Here is a 25,716-nt window from a genome sequence, read left to right as displayed (position 1 = left end):
TTGCAATTAGATACATTTACGTTTTCCTTTTGGAAATGTATTTCTATATAATAAAATAAAGCATATAACTGTGTTAGATATCCAATTAAACATGAACATTGTACTTAACATTATTTTGCAACATTTACGATGTTCGGGGGACTGGTTCAGTACATTCCCAATTATATTCCCAAATACTGATTACAGGGGAAAAAATAATGACACCTTATTTGGGGGCCAAAGTATAAGGTGGCACTCCAGAAATTTTCCTTAGTAAAACTAGTGGGCCACCTGCAAATGGCTGGACTGCTATGGTCTGCGATGGAGAAATATTCTAGTATTTTCCACAAAGTCCTGTCCCTCGAGTGGTAAATTTTGCACATGATAGATTAGATTAGATAGATTTTTCAGTAATTAATTCATGTTCCCCAAATATAGGTAGTCCTCATTTACTGATTGCAACAGGGATGGGCAACTCTTGCTATAAGTGATGTGATCGCAAACTGAAAAATCATGTGATTGTGCCAATTTACATCAGTTCTGCAAATCACCACAGATTGTTAATGAGATGTCATCTGACTACAGCTTGTAACTTCCTACCGACTTCCTCATTGACTTTCCTTGTTGGAAGTTGTCTTTGAAGGTTGCGAATGGTGATCACATACAACTATAGAAAATGTGAGCCAGCTGCCGAGCATCCAATCACAATTATGTACTGAGAGGATACTGCAAAGGCAGCAACTTCACATCTCGTCGTAAATCTCATTTTTCAGTGCTATCATAGTTTTAAATAATCACTGAATGAGTGATCTGTAATTGACGACTGCCTGTACATTATTCCATAAGCACTGTGATCATGACAGGATATTGAATTTTCAAGACAGAACTGAATAGTTTCAAATAGCACCTGCTCTCTGAATGTAGTCTAGTTTAAATCATCAATCAATGTTTCAAGATATTAAACATGGTTTTCCCTTTCGTATTACACTATGTAACGAAGGCAGATATCTCTATGAACACGCTCAAATATTGAGACCACCCAGGCACTTTTCTCTCTGTCACAGCATCTGAGTACCTTTGGCTATAAATCAAGATATTTTTTTTCTTGTGGCTGCACACAGATTTTGGGAAATCCCAAACAACATAGGCCCCTCTGGTCATAGCATATACCTGTTAGCAATGGAACGGAAATGGAAAAAAAATATTTAACTTAAGGAATGGGCTTGCTTTTTCAGCTGTTCCTTGTTTAAACCTGTACTGACTTTAATTATGTTTTTACTGTTTGCTGTTTTGGTACGCATTCATTTGCGATTACTATTTTATTTTCCGATGACACTGGTTTTGGCTAACCTTTTTCATATTTCATAGAAAGACAACTACTGCACATAAGATTAAATATAAACATTACAAGATTGTATAATTATGTTATATAAATATAAGATTAGCAAATAATACTGGATTCCCAAATGAGCAGATAGCGAGGGTACCATCATGCCATGCCAAGGAAGAAACACTGGCCGGATGTACTAGTCCTTCTGATGGGAGAAACTTCCATTCAAATATATTCTACAAATAGCTTTTCACACAGATGCAACCAAATGACACTAAACTAAATTTGTGTTGAATATGCATGAACATATCACAACACAGAAGAGAATGAGCCTATTGATTTTAAGGGATGATAAATGTGGCTGAGTTCAAAAACTAAAGCCCTGTACTGATAAATAACAGAAATATTTCACGGGCATGCATATCTATCAATTAAAAGATGCCAACAGCTATGGACTTTTCTACCCAACAGATCCTCTCATTGTGTCCTAAATATCACTCTCTGAGGCTGATTTTGTCTAATTGTCTATACTGCTGCAAACATACATTTTCTGTTGGACTGCACATTCCGCTGCCATCATTTCTAAATTACAGCTTTCTGAAAATCGAGGTAACAGAACTATCATCTTGTCAGGATTGGAAACATAATTGTTTTCACTTCCCCAATTTTATTTCTCTGCTCAATTTAGTGACCGCTAGCAATAACCAAATAAAAAGACTGCATTACTTACATAGAGAAAAAAATGGAACAATATCCAGTAGCAGAGAATGAAGCTTTTAAACTTCAAATGGCAATCTGAATGACATTGGAAGTATGAATAATCTTGACTTACATTATCTACTTTTCCTACACTCGAACGGGATTTTGCTATGACTTTGTTGTGCTGGCTTTGCTTACGATAAAAACAAGGTGCTGCATGTTTCAAAATATTAACACTATAAATATAGTGCACCTTTGTATTTATGATTTTGAAAACAAAAAAAACCCCTTAATACTCTATACTGAAAAGGCCTTCAATACTGTCCTTTTAATTTTTTTTTTAAAAGGTAATATTTAATTCTGGCAAATTTACCCTTATAGATGATAATAGCTGTTTCAGGAAAAAGCACTGTAGAAGTATGTATAAAAGTTGCAGCATACAAATTAGGTGTCACTAAAATTATAAACAAATTCTGAAATGCTGTTTTGATTTTAAATGCAAAAGGTTGCTTCTCTCTCTGTCTTTACATAAGTAGTATACATATGTGATGTATTACAAATAACTAACTCAGTTACATCTTTTTAATCTAAAGATCTTAATGTAATGCAATACTCTTGAATCAAGAATCCCCAAATATAATCCCAATGTGATTAGATTTTACTTATGGCTTATTCATTTTTTTTGTTTTATTATTATATTTCAAGATTTCTAAATGTAATCTTTCATCATTTAATTTTTGACACAATGATTTTTTATTGATGATATAAAACTGCATTTTTTCGTAGAATGGTAAACTATTATTAAGGTTACTTTGATAAACAAATAATATATTCAACTTACTGGAATTTAAAGTCTATGCTAGAACCAGCAATTGTTATCTTTATAGTTAATTATATTCAACAATATTTTCTATTAGAGTATTATATGTTCTAATTAAAGTCATTCTGCTTCTATAGTACGTAAAAAAAACCCCAGCAACACCATACCAGTTCCCTTAAATAGCTTGCTAGTAAACTACTTTTGATGAAAGCATTTTTCATGAATTCTTATACATAGTGATCTAATCAATAACTTCTACATTGATATATTATTCTACCCAGTGCTTTTTTTGTAAAAGAAAAAGGAGCCGGAACTCACACATGTCATACAACCCGCCTTGCCTACCCTACAAGGTTCCATCCAAAAAAGGTGCCGGAACTCCGTTCTGAGCGTTCTATGAGAAAAAAAGCCCTGATTCTACTGTATTTTTTTTCAGATTTATCATATAGAGTTTTGCCATGTGGCTCTTGGTTCCAACAAAATAAAAGAAATAAACTATATGCTAAATATGTAATGCTCATTAAGAAATGTGCACTTTGTGTCAAAAATTTATACATGCAATCTTTGTGAGGAAAAAATATATACTTAAAATCAATTTTTGTGCACATTTTTTTTAACATTCAGTAAGTGGAGATGGAGAAAACCAATGCAAGATTCACACTGAAATTTTGATTCTATTATAAAACAACAGATGACTAAAATTTTTGTCAACAAGATTTTTTTTCTTGTTTTTCCTTTCAATGTGGTCTATAGTTTGTCACATTTATGGTATATATTTTGTTATTCATTACAGATAAACACATGCAAATGAAACTATCTGGAGATGACTCACTTTCTTCTGCAGCGCGCAATGAAAGATGAAAATGAACATTCCCTGGAAAGCGTTAAATACTGTGAAGAGGTATGCCATCACAATAGTCTCCTCGTTGATGTAAAGCAGTCCAAAAGACCATGTTAGTCCAAGAAGACACAGGAGAGCAAATGCACCTAGAGCCCAAGACCTGAAAAATAAAATAAAATTAAGCAAGACTACTGAGTTTAAAATAATAATAATAATAATAATCTCAGCACAATTACAAACTTATGCATTACATTTTCACTTGCTACGGTTATCTGTGGCTAGGTTTGCATTCAGACATTAAAAAATAGACTTTCGACTATTAAAGAAGGAACAGTCCTATCCTTTAGGGAAAGCAGCAGTGGTAGATGAGCCCTTTCTCTCATTCACAACTGAAAACGGACAGTACTATTTTGAAATGAAAAAAATAGAATCCACGATCCTTTAACCTTTTATCTCTTATATACGTGTGTGTGTGTGTGTGTGTGTGCATTTTATAACAATTTAGTCATTAATAGAAGCCAGTTTTTTTTAAATGTGTTTGAAATTTGACATAACATACACAGATAAAATAGTTATGCAAGGTTTATATGGCAGTTCAGTAGCCCATAACCAGAAGCTCAAAAACTCTACTAAACTAAGACTATATCTTCTAACTTTCATAGGAAAGTGTCTTGCTGAATGTGGTTAAGTATGTGGATTTAGCAGCAATATAAAATCTTTAAAGGATTTCATAATGAATAGTTTCGGGTGGGGGGAAGAAAAAAGAAAGAAAGAAAATCGCAGAGGACAGCACAGAATGAAAAGGGAAAAGGGATTTATTCATTGCATTCCACATCTAACTAATGATCTTACTTGATAAATGGCTTATTATCTTCATAGCTAGAAAGCATTATAAGCAGAAAAGAGAAACAAAATTATTAGACAAGAAATTTAATTTGAAATTAATAAAAAAGCATTTTAGTAAAGTTCATACAAAAATTAGTTAAAAGGAGAGAAATTCAAAGTGCAGATGCAAGCAATTTAAAATAATAAAGGCATTTAAGAGTTGAAAAGAGTTTAGCAAATTAGATATTTTGATTCATTAAAATTAGGGACAATCCAGGAAATTGTCCAAATTTTCAAGTTTTTTTTCTTTCTTTTTTTTAAGTCATGCTTTAAATTTGTTAATATAGGGTTCTATCTTACCCAGGTAAGTCCGTATTATAGTAGCCATCACAAACACGGTAATTACTGGTGTAGATGAGAAGACAAAAAGAGGAAGAAAAGGAAGAAAAGAGAGAGATGCTAAAGATTAGCTCTCTCTCTCTTAACATGCAACATGCAATGAAGTTGATATTGTGACCTATCTAAGCAATATCTAGTTTGCAATGTTAGGTATCTTGCAAATTTACCCTAGTCACATTCTATTTTCAAAGACAATTTAAAAATCCAGTCTGCAGCACAATTGCTTGGAACTTATTAGAGCTTTCTTCTTATGATAAAATTTATTCAGCCCTCCAGCATCAGACTAATACAATAACCTAGCCTGAAATAACCCTATGACTAAACGGTAAAAAGCTGGAATAGGCAACACAAGACTGAAGTGTTTTTCACTAGAAAACCTCAAATCAATTTCTATTCCTTAACCACACAAACAGCATGGACTGAAGCCGAAAGTGAAGGCTTTATGTTGCCTAGCTCAGCCTGAAGTATGATCCACCACTGTCAGTTTTATTAAATTAAACATTGCTTCAATTTCTGGAAAAGAGAGCATTAAGACAAAAATAATTATTTGTTAAATTAGCATGAAAAGGAATGGATAACCATCAAGATAGCCACAGTAATAGGAGCAAACTATCTTAGGAGGTCAGAATTATGACTGGGGAAACTGCTGAGGACCCCTAACTGCTGAGAATAATTTAACAAAACAAGCCCAGCAGAACAACATCAGCCGTGCAGAGAGGAATGCAATTTCGAGGGGCATTTTAAATGCAAATGAAATGACTGTGCTGCTCTGGAATTTCAGGAAGGCACCAAACCAAACGCCTTTGACCACCATGCCAAGCAGAAGGTTATTTAATTTCAACCTTGTCTGTAACATTAGAGCAACAAATGTGTTGAAAGCAAGACTGGTGTTGTTCATTTCTAACTGACATCTGTAGTTCCTGGGAGACAAAGCCATGTGTTCCTAATGGAAGGGGAGCTTTCAATCAGCTGAAACAATCAGACAAATAATCACACTTTTGGATCTGAACACATAGCACTTACTTAATGTTTTCCAACCTGCTAGAGTCTGGTTTCAAAGTGTTTGAGTGCTTCACCATTTTGCACAGTGTGATCACCAGGAAGATAAGATTCAGCTGTCAAAACAAGATACAAATGAAATTAAACTACTTCAAGAAACAGGTTGATTAATGACGATACTCCAGACTAAACAAAAAAAGAGGAAAAGCTATCATTCTCCAAACTATTGTGTGACTGAGTATTTTCAGCAAAGTAGCTTCGACAGAAGATTAGATCAGTGGTAAAAATCCAGCAAATATGTTTTTCAGATAACATCTTGCATTCTTTCCAGTGTCAATCAAATTGATAGAATGCTTGTTTAAAGTTCTAGTATATTTATATAATATATATAACGCCTATTGTAAAATGTTACATTTTGCAATAATAGTAATAAAAATTAAAAACAAACCAGCATATTTAAATATGCTTCTAATATAGAAGGCTACATGTATAAGGAAAAAAAACCTCTGTTACAGGTGAGGAAATCTTTTATCCAAAATTAACTGCAACAGGATTTTTGTTTTCTATTTTTTTCTTGTATATGTTGGTGGGAATATGTTCAGTGCATGGATTGTCTCCTTTTCAGGTAAATATATTTCTGTGTCATAACGCAAGGTAATAATATAAACACAAAATTCAAATAAACAAATCCTCTTCCGATTGTAAATAGTTACTGTTTCCACAATAGATATTAAGCCACCTATTTAATTTGTTCCTACAGTGAAAATTACAAAATGGTTTCTGAATCCCATATAAAATTGGCAAATGAAAAATTTAAAGTACTAAATAACAAAATCAAAAATTTGTTAAAGTATAAAAGAGAAAGACAAATACAAGGCAGTAATTTTAGCATGACGTGATAGTTTATCATCAAATAACTTCAGTTATAAATAATTCATCTAATGGGTAGATACTCACAACATTAATTTTAGCCCCTCCCACACTTTTACAGGAATAAATAACAACCCATGATTCCCTTCTCGTTCGCTGAACAATCCACAGAACAAATTATGCATTCTATAAATTTCTTAGTAATTATTTTATTAACTTTTTCAATGCCTGCTTACTGATGAATTCACACTCTTCACAAAGTTAAAAAGAGCATGCCATAGAATAAAATGTAAAGGTAAAGGTTCCCCCGCACATGCGTGCTAGTCGTTTCCGACTCTAGGGGCCGGTGCTCATCTCCGTTTCAAAGCCGAAGAGCCAGCGTTTGTCCGAGGACGTCTCCGTGGTCATGTGGCCGGCATGACTAGACGCCAAAGGCGCACAGAACGCTGTTACCTTCCCACCATGGTGGTCCCTATTTTTCTACTTGCAGTTTTTTTATGTGCTTTCGAACTGCTAGGTTGGCAGAAGCTGGGACGAGTAACGAGTTGCCGGCGTCAACTCCCCTCCGCCCTGTGCGTGCCCACAGAGAGGGCCTCCTCAGGGTGCCTCCGGTCAGGGAATGTCGACTGGTGGCCCCCAGGGGGAGGGCCTTCTGTGTGGGTGCTCCGGCATTATGGAACCAACTGCCAGTTGAGCTCCAGATGGCATCGGACCTTCGCTCCTTCCGCCGCGGGCTGAAGACCCACTTATTTGAACTAGCTGGTCTGGCCTGATGGGGAATATTAGGGTTTTTTAATGGGTTTTTTACTATTTTATTGTCATTGTATTTTAATTGGGCATTGGTTTAATTTCTTTTTAATTTTTGTACTGTTATTTATTTATATATGCCCTGTTAACCGCCCTGAGTCCTTCGGGAGAAGGGCGGTATAGAAATTGAATAAACCTAAACCTAAACAGGCGCTCACTCTGTTACGCGGCACTCGGGATTCGACCCACCAAACTGCCGACCTTCTGATCGACAAGCTCAGCGTCCTAACCCACTGAGCCAAAAGATTACAAATTCCAAATCATGTATCTTCTATCTTTCTGCTCCTCTTATGTCCATTTGACACAGGTCTATTTCCTGAAATAGGAGATCCGCGATCTAGTCTTTTTCCACACAAAACTATTATTGCCAGTCTCGGAAAAGGTAAATATATTATTCCTAAGCTACGTAATCAAACTCTTAGTGCCCTGTTCCCACTGCTTTGCGATTGTGGTGGTTTCGTGGTGTGACTGGTCCTTTTTCTACCTTGCAAAATGGTTTTATGACTTACACTGACAGAACTGCTCATATTTTATGTGTATTGATATTCATATTGCCTGTGTGGAATTTCTGGCCCCAACGCAGAGAGAAATTACAACCAAGGGGCCTATATTCAGATCTTTGACATATTGAATAATGGCATTGGCTGTCTCTTGGAAATTGAACCCTTGGCTGATACAAAAAGAATAGCTTGTACAATGATCTGCCAATATTTTGGCAGCAATGAAATTTAAAGCTGTGGTTGATGTAAGTATTAATATTAATCACATTTTATCATGTTGTCCTTTGTTTTCATGGCTTAAAGTATACATAGTTTAGGTCAAGGCAGTAGGGGTTTTTTGTTTGTTGTAAAGGCCCCACTGGGACCAGTCAATGAATATTGTGAGTTTTAATACTGCCAGAGTTACTAAGTGGGTATAAATGAAGCTGTTTCATCTTTTATTTTCATGTTTCTAATTTATTTCTAACTTGCTTCTTAGACTGCCTAGGACTATCAGCATATTGACCAAATGTTACTACTGATATAAATATTATATGTCAAAATTGTTGTATTCCAACATATGCATTTATTTATTAAAATTAAAGCCTAACCTATGCTGCATATCATGAGCCAGGTATTCATAGGTATTAATTGTGAAAAATAGTTATGATTCCCCCCCCCCCAAAAGATGCACAAATGCAAAATTCCCAACACTAGTCCTATGTGGGCTGGTCAGGAGTAAAATTTAATTTGATCTTCGTTGTTCTCATTTAGCACCATAACTACTAACCACATTAGCTATCTTCAACACTATCTTCAACATTACCCATGGCTATTATATGTAAGCTAATATCATCTAACTGTTTCAGACGTCATCTGTCTTATATAGACAATTATTTATGTGCCATCCATTTTCTCTAGAGGTGACTCTGGACATGTTACAGATTTAGTGATTTAAGTCCAAAATACCTGGAAGGAGTTCCTGATATGTGCCATTATAATTTACTTCGTGCTCTCTGTGTCAATAAACTATTAATGAATGGAATCAGCCTAAAATGGAATTCTTGTTGCAAAATTTGGGTGTAATAAACGAACAAATGCAACTTAATCAATACATTTGGAAGCTTCTGTTGAAAGAAGAAAAAATGGATGGAAGAAATTGGCCTTGTATTTTATCCAGGATGATAAATCTTCTGCAAGTGATGGAGGGAGGGGAATGGAGTGGAAATGAAAGTGTCTTAAAAGTACTATAAATCCAAGATGATGTGCCTATGATAACAATGCATAGGATGCTTGTTCTCTATATCTTAGTGAATATAATATACAAAGCAATAAACCCAAGTTCATTATCTGAAAAGCAACACTTAGAAACCTTTCAAATATCAGCAAAGCATTTATATAACCTTTCCTAAAACTATCACAATGAAAGAACAGCATCATGATGAACAGTGGCAAAGTCTCCTAAAAGATAACTGCCATAGTAGACTCCTGTTATTAACCATGACAACAACGACAACAACAACAAAAGGCAAACCCCAGTCTTCCATATTTTATCCTGTTCCTGAATACAAGTATGTAAGTTGGGTGGTGGGGGAGGTTATGTTTTGATGTTACAACTTTTATTTTGCCAAACACCTCCTCCTATAGGCCTATGATTTTGTCCCTTTCAGTCACAGAGAAGGAAAACAAGCAAACAAGAAAGGAAGCAAACAAATCTCCTTTGAGTAACTTGAACCCTAGGATACATTTATAAGCTAAAGAACTTCAGGCAGATTGCTATATTACTGGGAAATATGAGAAGCTAAAAACAGCTTGAAATGGTAGTCTACTTAAATAGAAGTGGGAGCCTTTCTCTCAGGACACATTCCTGCAAGCTGCAGTAGGCTTTCCAATGACTTTGGGCTTCTAAAAATAATTTGGAGCAATTTTTAAAGATGGGAATGGAAATGGAATGGAAATTTCCCATGGGGTGAAATCATACTGTCATAGTTCAGCTTTTTTTTTTTTAACCAAACTTCAACAGCACGATTTTAGGCATTCGAGTACATGAGAACTAGAAGTTTGCCTCTAAGAGGATTTTCATTCCCATTCTTGCCCAATATCGAAAGTGGGGAAAAAAAGACTGTTTTATATTTATTATTCAGCTATTTCCTCACCTTCTTTCCTTGTAAGTGATTTTATAAAATGGATTGCTTCAATTTTATACTGCAATCCTAAATTCCCAATTCTATAAAGTTGGAAAACTCTCCTAGCTGGTCTAATGTTCATTAGTTCATGCTGACAATGGTATCTTATTTTAATAATTCAATGTAATAATAACAAGATAAAATAATATTTTATATGACCATAAAGCCAATATGTTTAAGCCTTTCCCTTTCCTTTAATTATGGGAAAACTACGGAATGTTCACTATATGATAGTTCCCATTTGATCCAAACTTCTTGAATTTAAATACCCATGAAACATCCTGTATATAATTTAAAGCATCTTAAAATGTAAGTTATGTTCACAAAATAGGAGAGACTTTGTCCATATTTGGATCAGCAAATCAAAGGTTAGTGTCTAGTATTTGATTGCCTCAGAACAATAAAAATCCAGATACAATAAGGGCACTGGGGGGAGTTAATATTTACCTTCTTAAAACAGGAATTATAGAACTGTTTTTCACCATTCATGAGACAAAATCTTTTTTGTGAAATGTTTGTGTAACATTTCAGGATGCAATTCCTGAAAGTTCAGGAAGCTTTTTCACCAAATCCCAACATGAATGGTAAGCTTATCGAGTAATTTGGAAATGTCCAAGATGAATGTGGATTTTTGGGGGGTGGGTGGGGGTGGTGCTACTGATTGTAGAGTTTAAAAGAGCATGTGGTTAATTTTAGAGCCAACAAATCCACTTAACCAAATCTTAGTTTAAAAATTTATTTCACCTAAGCTGGAAGACCTGACATGGATTGAATTAAAAAAAGAAGGGAACACCATGCTGAAGTAACCTCCCTGAACAGCACAAGTTCTGACTCTATTTGTCATCTCTGAAGGTTTTTTTTTTGTTTTTTTTAAAAAAAACACTAGCAATTCAGCTCCAAAATGGCTCCAGAGCCTTCTCTTTAACCATACAAGCCCTATTCCTCTCTGGAACATGCAGTGTGGAGACGAGTTCTAAATGTGTTGGAAATTGAACTCTCACTGAACTGGATGAATTATTAAAATTGCAGATGGAGCTAACCAAATGACAAGAACAGTTCGTGACGTGTCATGATCCAGGCTTCATTAAATCATTTCAGGCATACTAATAGTTTTCTGCCATTCATTACTTATACACAGAGTTTTACATAGATATAACAGCCCCAGTTTCCAATAGGTAAAGACAAAAAAAAAAAATCTTAGACTAGGGTGGCATAACAAAAACTTTCCTTTTTAACAAAGTGGAAAAATGATCCTGAAAATATACCATCCTTAAAGTCAATTTAACACTACAGCAGCATAAAGCATATTATGAATTGTCTTTTCACGACATCATTTCTTTTTATAACTTACTTACATTTAAAAGAAGTTGGATTGGAGATTTTGTCACAATCAACTGATTTTATAATTCTTTGTTTTTTAAGTACAGAATGTATTTTTAGCTCCTTTTGTTGTTGAGTTACATAAATATCAGGAGGAAATTCAACAGATTAAAGGGAAGAATTCCTTCCAACTCCAAAGTCTCTTTCTCAGCAATTCTTTGTTTCTAATTTATAGGAACAATAAGAACTGTATTCTTAACTTCCTATTTCTCCCTCATTCCACTTCAGCCCTTTGAAGCCAGAATATATAGGAACAAATCCCATTCTTCTTTACAAAAGTGATTTTAAAATGCAATTAATTGTATCAGTAAATGAGGTAATTTTTTTACTTTTGTTTTTACTTTTTACTTTTGTTTTTAAATTTAAAAATGTAAAATGTCAATGTTATATTGTTTACGGATGTTATTCATATTTTGCCAATTAATTTGATGCAATAAATTAATTAAAAAAATTAAAATTAAAAATATTTTTAAAAAATATTAAACATTTAACAATCCTGAACCTGCTTTATAAAAATATTTTAGGGAAATTAGATTTTTTTAACCTCTCTCAAATTTATCATACTAGAAATATATACAGTAGATTTATTCCAGTTTTTTTAAATAAATATAGCAAGTTCAAACAAAGAATATTTATCTGCCTATCTCAAAAACATTATATTATGGAAAAAATATATATTCAAACAACATTAAATAGGTATTTTTCTTGAATTACATATATATTACACTACATTTGCACATTTTAAAATATATAAACATGTATTTTAACTACACAAGTTGTTGCTGTCTCAGCACTTAAATTTAAGATTACAAATTTTGCACTGAATTCAAAGATTCTGGGTGCCTAAATATTTGTTACTGGGCAACAAATTCTTCCTTTCAAGGGAGGGAAACAAGGACAACCACCCCCAATTTATGTTATTAACACAAGTGAAATATTCATAAGATAAAACAGTCTTTTTACTAACAGTTAATATTCATCCCTTACAAATTCTCTCAACTAGTTTCTAAATGTTTATTAACAATAGCTTACACATTTTAATTTTTTTCTATAATAAAGAGGGTTTAAAAAAAAGTAGCCAAAGTCTCTAATCCTCAATTATTTTTAAGAAATTCTTCATCAAATCCATATTTCTCCCAACCAAGGCTTTCAAAAATATGTGGCATATTTATGAAAGTAAATAAATGGTTAAATGCTAAGAGCAGCTTTTGAAGTGATAACGCAAGCATGGCCAATATTTTCATAATGAAGTTAATCTTAAATTCTTGAATTATGTTGATTGTCCATTTATGCTTATGACTCTTGTTTGGCTACAATATTCACATTCAACTATTCTTGAATCATTACACCTCCTTTTTTTTTGGTGGGGACGATTAGAGGGCAATGCAATTGTCAGAGAAGAATTACTGCAAGGAACTCTGCAGTGATTGCTACCTGCTGTTTCATATTTTCTGAAGTTGGGAATACTGTTCCCAAAGGCCTTCCACTTCTCAGCCTAAATGATTTGCAGGATAATAATGTCATGGTTGGCAAATAATAGTGGACTCTAACTGTATATGGTCAATACGATTAAAGCCCATCACCCTGATTTCTATTCTGACCTGGTTAGAAGAAAGCAGCAATATCTGCAGCAATGCTCAAGACTCAGACAAAATGCAATGTTTCAGAAATAAAGAGAACAAACTGAATGAAGAAGAGAGAACAATAAGCAATTTTTATAAATCATACATAAACACATTCCCATATTCTCAAACATATCTATTAATATAGGTGTATTAAATAGACATATTTTATGCCTTCATGTATAAAAAGAGAAAGAGATGGAACAGACATACTATTTTTAATTATATGTATATCCAGAGAAAGTGTCATTTTTACTACTCCTTATTATTAATACCACACTTCTGTAATTTTGTTAAACTATTGTTCATCGTGAAGTTAAAAAAACAAAACAGACTTCATTATCCAAATAGTCTCTACTACATTTGTACAGATCAACCTCATTCAATGAGTTACACAGTTGAAAACATGTTGCATAAAAACAATTCATTGATATTAGCAAGTTGAACAAGTCAAGTCAGTGAGCCAAATGCAAGCATATTCCTTTTTATGGGCATTGAAGAAAAGAGGTTGAAGAGAGTGAGTATAAGAAGGCTTTTCCTTGAGGGTCACACATGTTTTAACATTACATGAGGAACGAAGAACAGCACAGTGTATTTTATTGTTTCATCTGTCCTCCATACACACTTACATCAATCACGACTTTTAAGAAGACAGATGGAAAACTTCATAGAACAGGTTCTCTAACATTACATACTACTTGAGAGGATTCAAAGAATGGAAATTGGAGATGGAATTATCTTTTAAGTAAGGAAGCCTTTTAATGAGATAATTATTCTTCAATATAGATTACCAAACTATATTACCAAAAAGAGCTCTATAATGAAACTAAAAATAGTCTTCACGCCGTTATGCCATAATAACCATGAACCCATTCGTGGCAATTATTTGTGATAACTCTAACCCTTGTTATTAACTTAACAATCAAATTGTCATCAGTATTATTATACTAGTAAAATCAGCTGCAAGTACAACTCTTATATATTGTGCTATGGGTTGATGATAAATAATAGCCTTTCTATATTATTCAATTCTAGGGACGCGGTGGCTCAGTGGGTTAGGACGCTGAGCTTGTCGATCAGAAGGTCGGCAGTTTGGCGGGTCGAATCCCGAGTGCCGCGTAGCAGAGTGAGCGCCTGTTACTCGTCCCAGCTTCTGCCAACCTAGCAGTTCGAAAGCACGTAAAAAATGCAAGTAGAAAAATAGGGACCACTACGGTGGGAAGGTAACAGCGTTCCGTGCGCCTTCGGCGTCTAGTCATGCCGGCCACATGACCACGGAGACGTCCTCGGACAAGCGCTGGCTCTTCGGCTTTGAAACGGAGATGAGCACCGGCCCCTAGAGTCGGAAACGACTAGCACACATGTGCGGGGGAACCTTTACCTTTACCTATTATTCAATTCTAACTGCTGACATTGCTAGATTTGCCTGTTACCTAAATGTTGAAAAAAAGTGTGCTGGTTTAGTCAATCATTATTATGCAACTTACTACATAATTTCATAGTTCTTCATTAATTTGATGGGAAAGACCACTCACTTTAGTCCAAATTAGCATGAAGAGGACTAGTTAATTCAACAGGCCTTCTCAACTATTCTTTCCCTTTTTAAGATTGCGCCTTTCAAAAGCTAATCATGATGGTCAAATGGTTCTTCTAACCCATATAAGGCATTATATAGGAATACAGCGGAAGGTGGAATTTGAACCAAGTGTGACTCCTTCTCCTCAGCCAACAAAAAAATTCCACTTCCCTTTGTTTTGGATTATTTGTTATATGAGTTATTTTCCTGTTTTTAAGTACAAGCCACTGATCTCAGTTGTGTGGCTTGTGGATAATATGGTTGCTTTGATTTATTTAAGTTGTTATAATCACTGTATTTTTGAATATAAATATTATGACACATTTTGCAATTTAGACAATTGTTTATAGAATCAGGGTACACAAACAGTACTAGATAAGTTAACTTTGTATATGACTATAAAGGCTAATGTTGATATAATTATATTTAATAACATCTCAAAAGAAAGATGTTGGAAAGGAATTAGAGATTTCAATTTTAAATGCATGTGACAGACTGTTTATAACAAGTTATTCTAACTCTTAAAGCTCTAAAGGGATCTGACTCCAACAGATGACTACAGTAGTTAGAAAGCACACATAAAAAGGTGTAAACTCCTGAAAGAACTTAAATAAAAGGAATAAGAAACACTCCTATGTACACTTTCCTTACATCAGACATGTCAAACTCGCAACGTCACGTGACGTCGCATGACGTATTGGAACTTTTTCCCCATTGCCAGCAATGGGGTAGGCATGGTTTCTTTGTGAAGCATCCAGCCCGCGGGCTGGCAGTTTAACACCCCTGCCTTACATGAGTACCACTGAGTTCAACTGATATTTTTTCTAAGTAGTCATATTACAATTATACCATAAATAAATTCAATTAACTATCCATATTTAATTATTTTAATTACTCCAGTGATTTGTATGTTGCCAACCCCTCAAATGTAAGGCTGTTTACAATATTCTCAAATTAAAGCAACATAAAACATCTATAAAATTAAAATATATTTACTACTGTCCTCCAATTAAAAATCCTTCTTTCCAAAGATTTTGCAGAAAAGAACTCTTTTCTTCCATTTATGTAAAGATCAGAACGGCGGAGGAAGCTATTTCACAGTAAAAAGTTATCACAGGTAAGTTATTTTTCCAGGCCCTAGTTCTGTTGATTTTTCAAGAACTAATGTCTCTAGTAGTTTATACCATATAGAGTATGCAGCCAGATAAAAAGCTATCTGGCTGCAAAGGTAACTAGAGACCCAAGCGATAAAACACTTTATAGGTAATCACATCATCTTGAATTGGGCCAAGAAACCTATTAGCAATCAGTGCAGTTCCTGCAAAATACATGTTATTCTACTGAACTGGCTAGCAAATGAAGAGCAGCATTCTATGTCACATAAAGCTTCCACGTTCTCCTTAAGGGCAGCCCATGTAAAGTAAATTATAGTAGTTTAACTGAGATATAAAAAGGAGACTTGCTGTTTTCAATGTGTTTTGGTCCAGCAAAGGGTGCAACTTAGAAACCAGCAAAGCAGGCCCAATTTTTTTTTGGGGGGGGGGCTAGTCTGCACCTGTTCTAGCAGAGAGAACTGAGTCTAGGAGAACTCTTATATTGTGCGCCAGTTCTTTCAGGTAAAGTTTAGCTCATGGAATTAGGAAATGTATGTACCAATATTACTTCCATCTTGCTGGCTTTTAATTTGAACTCTTAGATATAAACATTGTCTATACTCTTAATCATTTGCACGTGTTGATTCAGGAATTTTCTGAGGTGGTTCATGTCCTGCTGCTATTCAATAAAACAAGGAGCCCACCTGGGTCAATATCCAAGAAGCTGCTTAAGAGCAGTCATAAGAAGTTTGTTACTGTCTTCATATTCTAGACATGTCCACTGAATCATTGGAAATTTTTCCAAGTGCCTACTGGAAGCCAGCTGGATCCATAAACTGTGTGAGTTAACCATCTTAATGGTTCCATATGGAAGCTGGTAGAGGCCACAAGCCTCAAATGTTAACTGTGCTAAAATCAGTTTCCTGTGCTGAAAGTGGATGAATAGCCTTCATAGTTCACTAAGTATTAGAAATCCAAAATGTATCACCCAAAGGAACAATACAGACATGCAAGGATTAATGTTCACATTTATAATTTATACAGCAATGCCGCTCTCCTTATAGAAGAGATGTGCATGGAGAGGCCCTAATTCATTTCAAACACAGCCACCAAAATGCCTGAAAATTGACAAAACATTTTTTGATTTATTTACAATAAGTATTTTTGTAAACAAATATTATGATTTAATAACCAAAACATGATATATTAAATTAATCTGGGAGAAAAATTAAAAATGAAAGAGGTCATATTCTTACCAGAATAATGAAGGTAACAGGTCCAATAAAACTCCAGATAAAATAGTTGTCCACCTTGAGCCAGCAACTGTTTCAGAAAAGAGAAAAAACAAAATGGTCCATGAATGAAGAATATTCTGGAAACTGCAAAAAATTAACTCTCACAGACATCATGTTTATGACATCTCTTTTAGCAATGGCATTAAGTGGAAATCCATTTTAAATCTATTCTTACAAATAAGTTGCATCGCTTCATATGTTAGGTTTGCAATTTTGGGGAGACTGGCCAAATCAGTGGAAGTGAAAATAATTAATGAGCAAACTGAATCAACACTACTTATATCCATCCATCCAACCATCCATCCATCCTCTTTCTTCTTGTGAAAATCAGTTATGTGTTTGTTCATAAAACATTCTTTGTGTGAAAATCTGAACAAACTAAACCAGAAGTCCCTAAATTTTGGGCACCAGGGATTGGTTTCATGGAGAAAAGTTTTTCTGTGGACCGGAGAGTGTGTGGTTTTGTGTGCTGCCTGCATCTCATGGATGAGGCTTTGCTTGTTTGTGTGGACTGGTTGCTGGCATGCCACGGCCTGGTACCGGTCCACTGACCGGGGGTTGGGGAGCCCTGAACTAAACTATAGGTAAACACATATATTTTATGCAATCTTGTAATGTTATTCATCATATTTTTGTGTGGATTAGCAACTCTTATTTTCAAATTTAGCCAAACTAGACATTTCCTGCTGGAAGGCTATTTATAAACCACAGCCTCATAATCATAAGTAGGTCTGCAGTATTGCCCACAGTTCTATTTATTTTTCTTGAGACGTGGAATCTATCAAACCTATCTAACACAATACATAAATTCTTTCTTCACCATGATTTATTTTCATCTCTCTCACTCTGTCCCTTTCTACTTTTTGTTCTACTAAATCAAGTTGAGAGTTGATACCAGGAAAATAAAGAAAATGCTGAAAAATCAAAGTAATAAACAGCATGGTAGATGAGATTTATCTCCTCCAATCTTTTCCTCACATGGACTAATTTTTATGATTCTGATACACATGTGGTCCATGTTCCTGCTGCACAGTGCTTTAAAATTTGCCATAGTAGTATTTAATCTATTGTTCAACTACATATAGCAAGAGGTAGATCCTAGTAAGCTTGGCTGGGGAAAAAAACCATACCACCAACCAAGGTCAGACCTGACTTCAAAGGGAGATTATTACCAAATTCCCAAGCTGAAAGCTAAACAAGGAGGTGAAAAAACAAACTGATTTCACTGTAGCAATGAAAACAGTATATGTCTATTCAATCACCAGGAATCAAGCTTAATTCAGCTTTATTATCTAATGATCACAAACATACCTATCAGAAATTTAGAAAATAATTAGACATCCTACTTTTTCAGCAAAAAAGTGCATTACCAATAAAAAGCCACCATTCCCAAGTGGATATTCAACAATTAAAAGGAAATAGCATTAAACTAAATTAACCATTGGCTACGAGGACTCAATTCATTTAATGATTCACTTTTTATATATTACAAGTAACTCCCTAATGAATCACTTTCATTTATCTTTCTTCAACAGCAAACTTAAGCAGACTTCTTGTATTAAACAATATCTGACCAAGCTCTAAGTATTTAATCAAAGGACAAAGCAAGCACTATTAGAAGGCATATTTATGCCTTCAGTTATATAAATCCTCAGAAATATCTTGGGTCTATCTTTTATAACTTTCTGTAATACTCTATTTTATAAGCAGAAGACAATGCCTAATTTTAATTTGTACATACCTGATAAAATATAACCAAATAAAATATATATATGCTGAAATACTCAGCTATTATTGTTCAGAGGATATCGTAACAGAAGACCATCTGAACAATTGTATTTTCAAAAAAATAAAATAAAACTAAGGCATAATATTTTGCAATAATATAATTTGATATCAGCAAAATTCCCCATACTTATTCTTTCAAGTCAGTTCCAGTGGGATTATAAATAAAAGTGAGCATGATCTGTTATGAATGAATGTATTCCAGGATAATGATGTGAGATCGAATTTGGGTCAGTCACTAGACCAGTGATTTACTCTTCTGAGCTTTCAGACACATGGTGGAGCCCATCTTCTCTCTAATGGAATATGTGCTTTGGGCTGTTTGGTGTGTTGATGGCTGGTGATTAGCTGTAGTTTCCTAGCGCTGCCAAGCTCTTGGCTCCTAAGTATTTGATAATTCATTGGTAGCCTCACATTGCAAAACACAAGAACATACATTTAATTTCGCAGCAACTAGGATCGGTGGCCATGCAGGTACAAAGATAGCCAGGGAAATGATTGAAGCCTGGAAATGGGCCCCTTGTCAGTTAACAGGAGTGCTGAATTGCCACCAACTTATCAAATACTTAGGAGCCGAAGGCTTGGCAACACAAGGAAATGACAGCCAATCACCAGCCATCAACATACCAATCAGCCAATAGAAAGGCACCACATAAACATGACTCACAGAATAGCCCAAAGCATGTATCCCAGTAGAGGGAAATTCCCTGAAGATGGGATCCAGCATAAGTACAAAACCTTGGAATATTAAATATTAAATTCAGTCTTGCAAGGTCTGCTGTCTTCGGAACGCCCCCTTCAAAAAAAAAAATATTCCTTTTCTTCTCCAATCATTCTAGCCAGCTTCTTTTAATGTAAGTAGATGCCAAGTAAAATAATGCCATAATTAAGAATCTGGAGTCTATAAATAAAACAAATATAAAGGACTTAAATAGAATCACATTGTTATTCCCTACTAATAATGTCTTCAGATGTTCTTGTGTTTCATTCATCATTTATTTCAGCAGGCTTGGCTTTCTGTCTGATAGCTAGCACGTTTAATAAAATAATCCAAAATATTAGATGCTAAGCATATACTTACGCATTCTTTGCTCCATAGCTTGTATAGTCAATAGCTGCTGAAACCCCGACAACAGTTGCAGGAAAGAGATAGCCAGCAACATAATAGTACTTCTTCCTAGAATATTCACTTTCAAATACTTCTACTAACATAAGATAGAGTTGTACCCCTTCTAGGCACATCCAAGCAAAGGCTGCCAGGAAGAAAAAATGTAAGAGGCCTGCAAATATGGGGCACGCAATCTGCAAAGAAACAGAAACAATCAAATGCAAGCTACAACTTCCTCAGCCTTTCTTGTTTAATCTGACATTTCCAAAATAAGAATAAGGTGGTTCCAACCCCAGTGCTCAGATTTTAGAAAGCGCCTACTACACACAAACTCAGGCTGAGCGAACCTTTCTAAAACCAAAGTTTATATTCAGCATGTTTAAACCTCTGTGTGTTCTCGGCAGCTGCAAAAAAAAGGACATAAAATCGCGCCCAGTCACATGGTGACATGCTTAATAACTGGGCAAGACTTAGGGCCGAAACTGCACGCTTAATTATGCTTTTAAGTCGAGGACTACTTGAACCACAAAATCCCTAATAGGAATTTAAACCTCTAAGAGTCCTGCTTTGATTTTACTCCTATCAGCAGTACTGCTTCTGTTTTATTCCTATAAGTATTATTTTATTTGGTTTGATTCACACTTCATTGTTAGAGGACCACAGAGCTTTTACAAGGAACTGTATGCCAGTATGAATGATTATTGCAATGCTTTGCTTTGCACATAGTACCTGTGTCTCTTAGAAATACATATGCATGACCCTAAATCAGAATAATGTGCCTGCCTAAAGGCCTTTCAGTCAACAGTTTCTGTTGCAGTACTTTTTATCTCCTATATCATGCAGAGAGTGGTTAATTAAAACAGCTACAGTTTTAAAAAGAGTTAAATCTGGACAACGCTGCTTAAAAATAAATAATTCTCTTCTAAAGAAATCAATCTTTCTGGTACAAGAACATCTAGACAGCCCCTTCCTGGCCTCTGGTGCCCTTCAGATGAGCTGAATCGAGTTTCAAGTATCCTGGAAGCTATTTGGTTACTGGTATAATAATAAAAGAGGAACGTGGTGGCTCAGTGGGTTAGGATGCTGAGCTTGTCGATCAGAAGGTCGGCAGTTTGGCGGGTCGAATCCCGAGTGCCGCGTAACAGAGTGAGCGCCTGTTACTCGTCCCAGCTTCTGCCAACCTAGCAGTTCGAAAGCACGTAAAAATGAAAAGTAGAAAAATAGGGACCACTACGGTGGGAAGGTAACAGTGTTCCGTGCGCCTTTGGCGTCTAGTCATGCCGGCCACATGACCACGGAGACGTCCTCGGACAAGCGCTGGCTCTTCGGCTTTGAAACGGAGATGAGCACCGGCCCCTAGAGTTGGAAACGACTAACATGCATGTGCGGGGGAACCTTTACCTTTATAATAATAAAACTGATGTTCTACTACAGAATTATGGCTCCCTTTCTGTCCACCTTCAAAAAATAATTTAAATCTCTGTTTAAAATTGTTTCTGTGAAGTTTATAATATTTACGAATGTATCCTAAACCCAATTAATTTCACCACAGGGTTGTTGTTGTTTTTTTGCTGCTCACTGTGTTTTGTTTTTCTATTGTTGCTTGCTTGATCATCCACTTTGGAGGGAAAACTGGGTTACAAAATAAAGACATCATTTTTTTTTTTAGAAAACATAAACCTGCAAATGTATACAAGTCTGGAAGGCTTACCTTATATTCGGTTTTATCGATGCCTATTAGGAAAATAAATTCTGCAATGAGGAGGTTAATGCAAAGGTTCTTGTGAATTGTGTTCCGATCACTTTGAAGGCCACGGAAGAAACAAAAAGTAAAGATGCAAATTGCCAGGCAGACGAGGGATATGACAATCCCTACCCAGGTGATGACAGTGAGGAGTAAGCCATGCATTCCATTTTTGTACTGAAAGTAATGAAGATGGAGGAAAATTAGTGTCATTATCGACTAATGGACAAGTAAAATACCAGGTTCACATCTAACACTAAGGAACCACAATTTTGTTTTATACAAGAGCTTAGCTGGTAAAAAAAGACAGATTTGTTTTTCATTGGAAGTACAAATTTGCACTGATAACAAAAGAGGGATAGCAAAGGTGAGGTAGCCCAACCTATCTGTTGGTCTGTCTATAAAATAACTTGCAGTCTGCTCATTATGAAATAATTTTATGATGCTAAAATAAACAATATAAACATTAAACTGAAAAGACAAATTTTGGAAAATTGTTCTGTTGAGTGTACAAATGAACTTGAAGTACAGTTGAATTCTTTAGTAAAATGTACTATTCTTAAATAAAATACATATTTTTAAACATTCCAGTTAAGTAAAAGATATTATGCACATCACATCACAAGCCATAATGGTTTATAATTTATGTGAACCTAGTTTTAGTGCTATGAAAACCATAGTTTAAGACTTAATGTTGCACATGTACGCATTCAATATTAGTTTAGTCTATAAATGATGGTTTCTAAATTGTTGCTTATTAATATCCGAACCTAACCAGTCAAAGAAGAGCTATATTTTATTGTTATCTTCACAATAGTGTCTGGCAGGGGATGAAAAATCAGCCTGATATCCTCTGATAAGTGGGCTGCCCTCTTGTTCTTTAGTGTTTACATAAGCCAGTGGGTATGATATAATTACTGTTAATAGTAAAAAAAATGTCACATTGCCACCCTGGGATGTGAGATGCTGTTAGTGTCATATTCTGGTACCTGCAGGTTATAATAGTCTGGATGAAAGAGAATAGACTGGCACTATCCATGAAGGAACAGACTTAGGATCTGGAGTCTTTATGGATTCATAGCTCATTCTGGAACAATAGGTGGAGGTTATGGAAAGGGGTCCTTGCCCAACTTTGGCTGGTGTGCCAGTTGCATTCCTAGGAAGACCTAGGTACAATAACTCATCAAATTACCATCCAGGGTTTTACATGGGGCTACCTTCAAAGACAACTTGAAATACATCGGCTTGTAAACTTACTTGTTCCTGGCACGGGAAGCAAAATCAACAATTCTGGAAGACCTGTGCTAGTTGCAAGTACAAATTAAGGTGCTATACTTCATGGGCCACCAGTTTGAAGCAGAATCAGCCTGACCCATTAGATCAAGCATGAACAAGTTGTAGAAGAGAAAGGGCTGTACTGATAAATTAACCGGGACGCCTTACGCACAGTCACTCATGCACTCGTGACCTCTCGGATAGACTACTGCAATGCTCTCTACATGGGGCTGCCCTTGAATACCACTCGGAGGCTCCAGCTGGTGCAGAATGCAGCCGCGCGAGTTGTGATTGGGGTTTCCCGATACTCCCATGTAATACCTCTGCTCCGCGAGCTGAATTGGCTTCCAGTTGTCTGGAAGATTCAAGTGAGATTCAAGGTGCCGGTGATGACCTATAAAGCCCTAAATGGCATGGGTCCGGGTTATTTATAGGAGCCCCTTTTGCCGGCGTTAACCTCCCATCGTCCTGTGCGCTCCCACAGAGAGGGCCTCCTCAGGGTGCCATCGGTCAAGGAATGTCGACTGGCGGTCCCCAGGGGGAGAGCATTCTCTGTGGGCGCGCCTGCCCTCTGGAATCAGCTTCCGGTTGAGCTCCGGATGGCTCCCGACCTTCGCTCGTTTCGCCGCGACCTGAAGACCTGGCTATTTGAACTTGCCGGCCTGGACTGAGGGATTGGATTTTAGAGTTTAAATTTTTTAAAAAATTAAGTTTTAGAATGTATTTATTACTTAGGGCTATTGATTGAATCTTATTTTAATTTTTATACCTGTGTGTTGTTAGCGTTTTAATTGCCCTGTACACCGCCCCGAGTCCTTGGAGAGGGGTGGCATATAAATCTAATAAAATAAATAAATAAATAAATAAAATAAAGTAACTGTGGGTCACAAACGAATAGCTGTTGCACCAATTGGCTTGACTGCACATGGCTGCTTAGCCGTTATCTGTTGGAGCCTAGCATTAGATCTAGTACAGAGCAACTGCTTTTAAGTCTCACATGTGAGACTTAAGTCTCACATGTGAGATGAATAGGGCTTAGACTAGAAGGCACTGTTGATCTGGGGTGGCATTAATACTCTACAATGACCTTCCTATGGAGATCAGATTCTCCCCCTCTCTGCTGGCTTTTAGGAAATTACTGAAAGTTATTCTGGAAGACATATTTTATGTTTTGTTCTTGCTTGTTATTTTTCTGTCTTCACTGAGGTTAAATGTTAAAGGGTTCTGTATGGGCATGAATTGCACAAAATAAAATAGAATTCTTTATTGGTACTGGTATGCCATTCATTGATAAATATTATAGATTATTGTAGATGTATTGAAATTATAATGCAGATTTGTTCCTTGTGGCCACATTCAACTTTCTTCCTCTCCTAACCCCCCCCCTCCACCACGTGTGTGTGTGATATCTGAACTCTGAACTACAAAGGCCACCGAATACCATAAAGTAAGATTATGAGTTATCTTTGGGTAGTCTAACAGATCAGGAGTTTTACTGGATCTTCAAAACGCTGTACATTATTTGTCAGGATTACTTACCACAATTCCCCTATGGGCCATGAGAATTGCAAAATTAGTTAGGTGGCTACATGCACATGTGGTATGTGTTTTATTTGTGTCAATCAGCTTGCAGCCTTGAGTTGACCAATATCCCATCATAGTCCGCTCTGAATAGTTCCAGAAGGAGCAATTAGCATTGAAATAATTGTTGGGCTGTGAAATCAGGATGAAAAATATATATATATAATTATATGCATTCGAAAGCTTCCTAAAGACAGCTTATTTAAATCGAATACAACCCTTCGTACCATAGCAAATTAAGCTGAGACAGAAGAAAAGGTATATAGTTTGTGCCAAAAATAAATAAAAAAATAACTAGAGGACTGTAGAACAAACTAGCGATTTAGTTATAGGTATGCAGTAACACAGGCATTACTGAGCATTTAATTTCATGCAACTAAAATTTTCTACTTGGAGTTTGGTGCTTATACTGACTACTTGTGGCTATTTGCTTTCCAACTTTTAGCTGTAGAAACAGGTAGATCTATTTTAAACAGACTTCTTGAGTAATTTAGAATTTAGGAACGCAGTCTCAATTTTAATCAGATGTAAAAGAACGGAAGAGACATGTCAGCTTCTCAGCCCAGATTAAATTGCACTGAAATTTAATAGTTTTTTTTATTATTGGCTTTTCCAATGTATTGCTTTAGGTAAATGGAAAATCCCAACCTGGACAATCAACAGCATTTTGATATGACCAGCAGAGTCTTTTAAGAGTCCGCTGAAGACAGTGTCAACCTGATTCAAAGAAAAGAGTGCCAGTTTAGTCTACTGAATAAAACCTACTTGAGTGATTGGTAAATGGGCTTCAGAAGATAGCACAAAATTAGAGCAAAATGCTCTAAGTGCTATTCAAATTTTGCTACATTAAGCAAGCAAAACTTGTAAAAGCCCATGTTTTCTGCCCTGCTGCTAAGGTAAGAGTTAATTTTCACTTAGGAACAAATTAGAGGCATTTACATTTTCATGTTGATTACTGAATTAGCTTTCATTAAGAATACACTTAAGTTCTAATAATCACTGAACCAGCTCATTTAATTTTA

The 25,716-nt window shown here is 35.6% G+C and overlaps 1 protein-coding gene across 11 annotated transcripts in view; it reads right to left on the bottom strand.

The window, feature by feature from the left end:
• Window positions 1–25,716, bottom strand: part of ADGRL2 (adhesion G protein-coupled receptor L2) — a 218,356-nt gene that overhangs the window by 15,261 nt on the left and 177,379 nt on the right. For 10 of the 11 annotated variants that reach the window (XM_081324140.1, XM_081324146.1, XM_081324148.1 and 7 more), the window contains 6 exons: window positions 24,653–24,826; window positions 21,806–22,015; window positions 20,068–20,288; window positions 17,163–17,229; window positions 5,917–6,008; window positions 3,661–3,829 (listed from right to left, as the gene is read on the bottom strand). In XM_081324140.1, the coding sequence (XP_081180266.1) occupies window positions 3,661–3,829; window positions 5,917–6,008; window positions 17,163–17,229; window positions 20,068–20,288; window positions 21,806–22,015; window positions 24,653–24,826 (933 nt within the window). Of the gene's footprint in view, window positions 1–3,660; window positions 3,830–4,521; window positions 4,549–4,854; window positions 4,900–5,916; window positions 6,009–17,162; window positions 17,230–20,067; window positions 20,289–21,805; window positions 22,016–24,652; window positions 24,827–25,716 lie in introns of all 11 variants that reach the window. The other variant, XM_081324142.1, reaches the window with a different exon arrangement.

This window comes from Vipera berus, assembly GCF_964194415.1.
Source record: "Vipera berus genome assembly, chromosome: 3".
In the NCBI taxonomy this organism is placed as follows: domain Eukaryota; kingdom Metazoa; phylum Chordata; class Lepidosauria; order Squamata; family Viperidae; genus Vipera; species Vipera berus.
The sequence above is the reverse complement of the archived record's forward strand: the minus strand, read 5'-3'. Positions and strand labels throughout refer to the sequence as shown.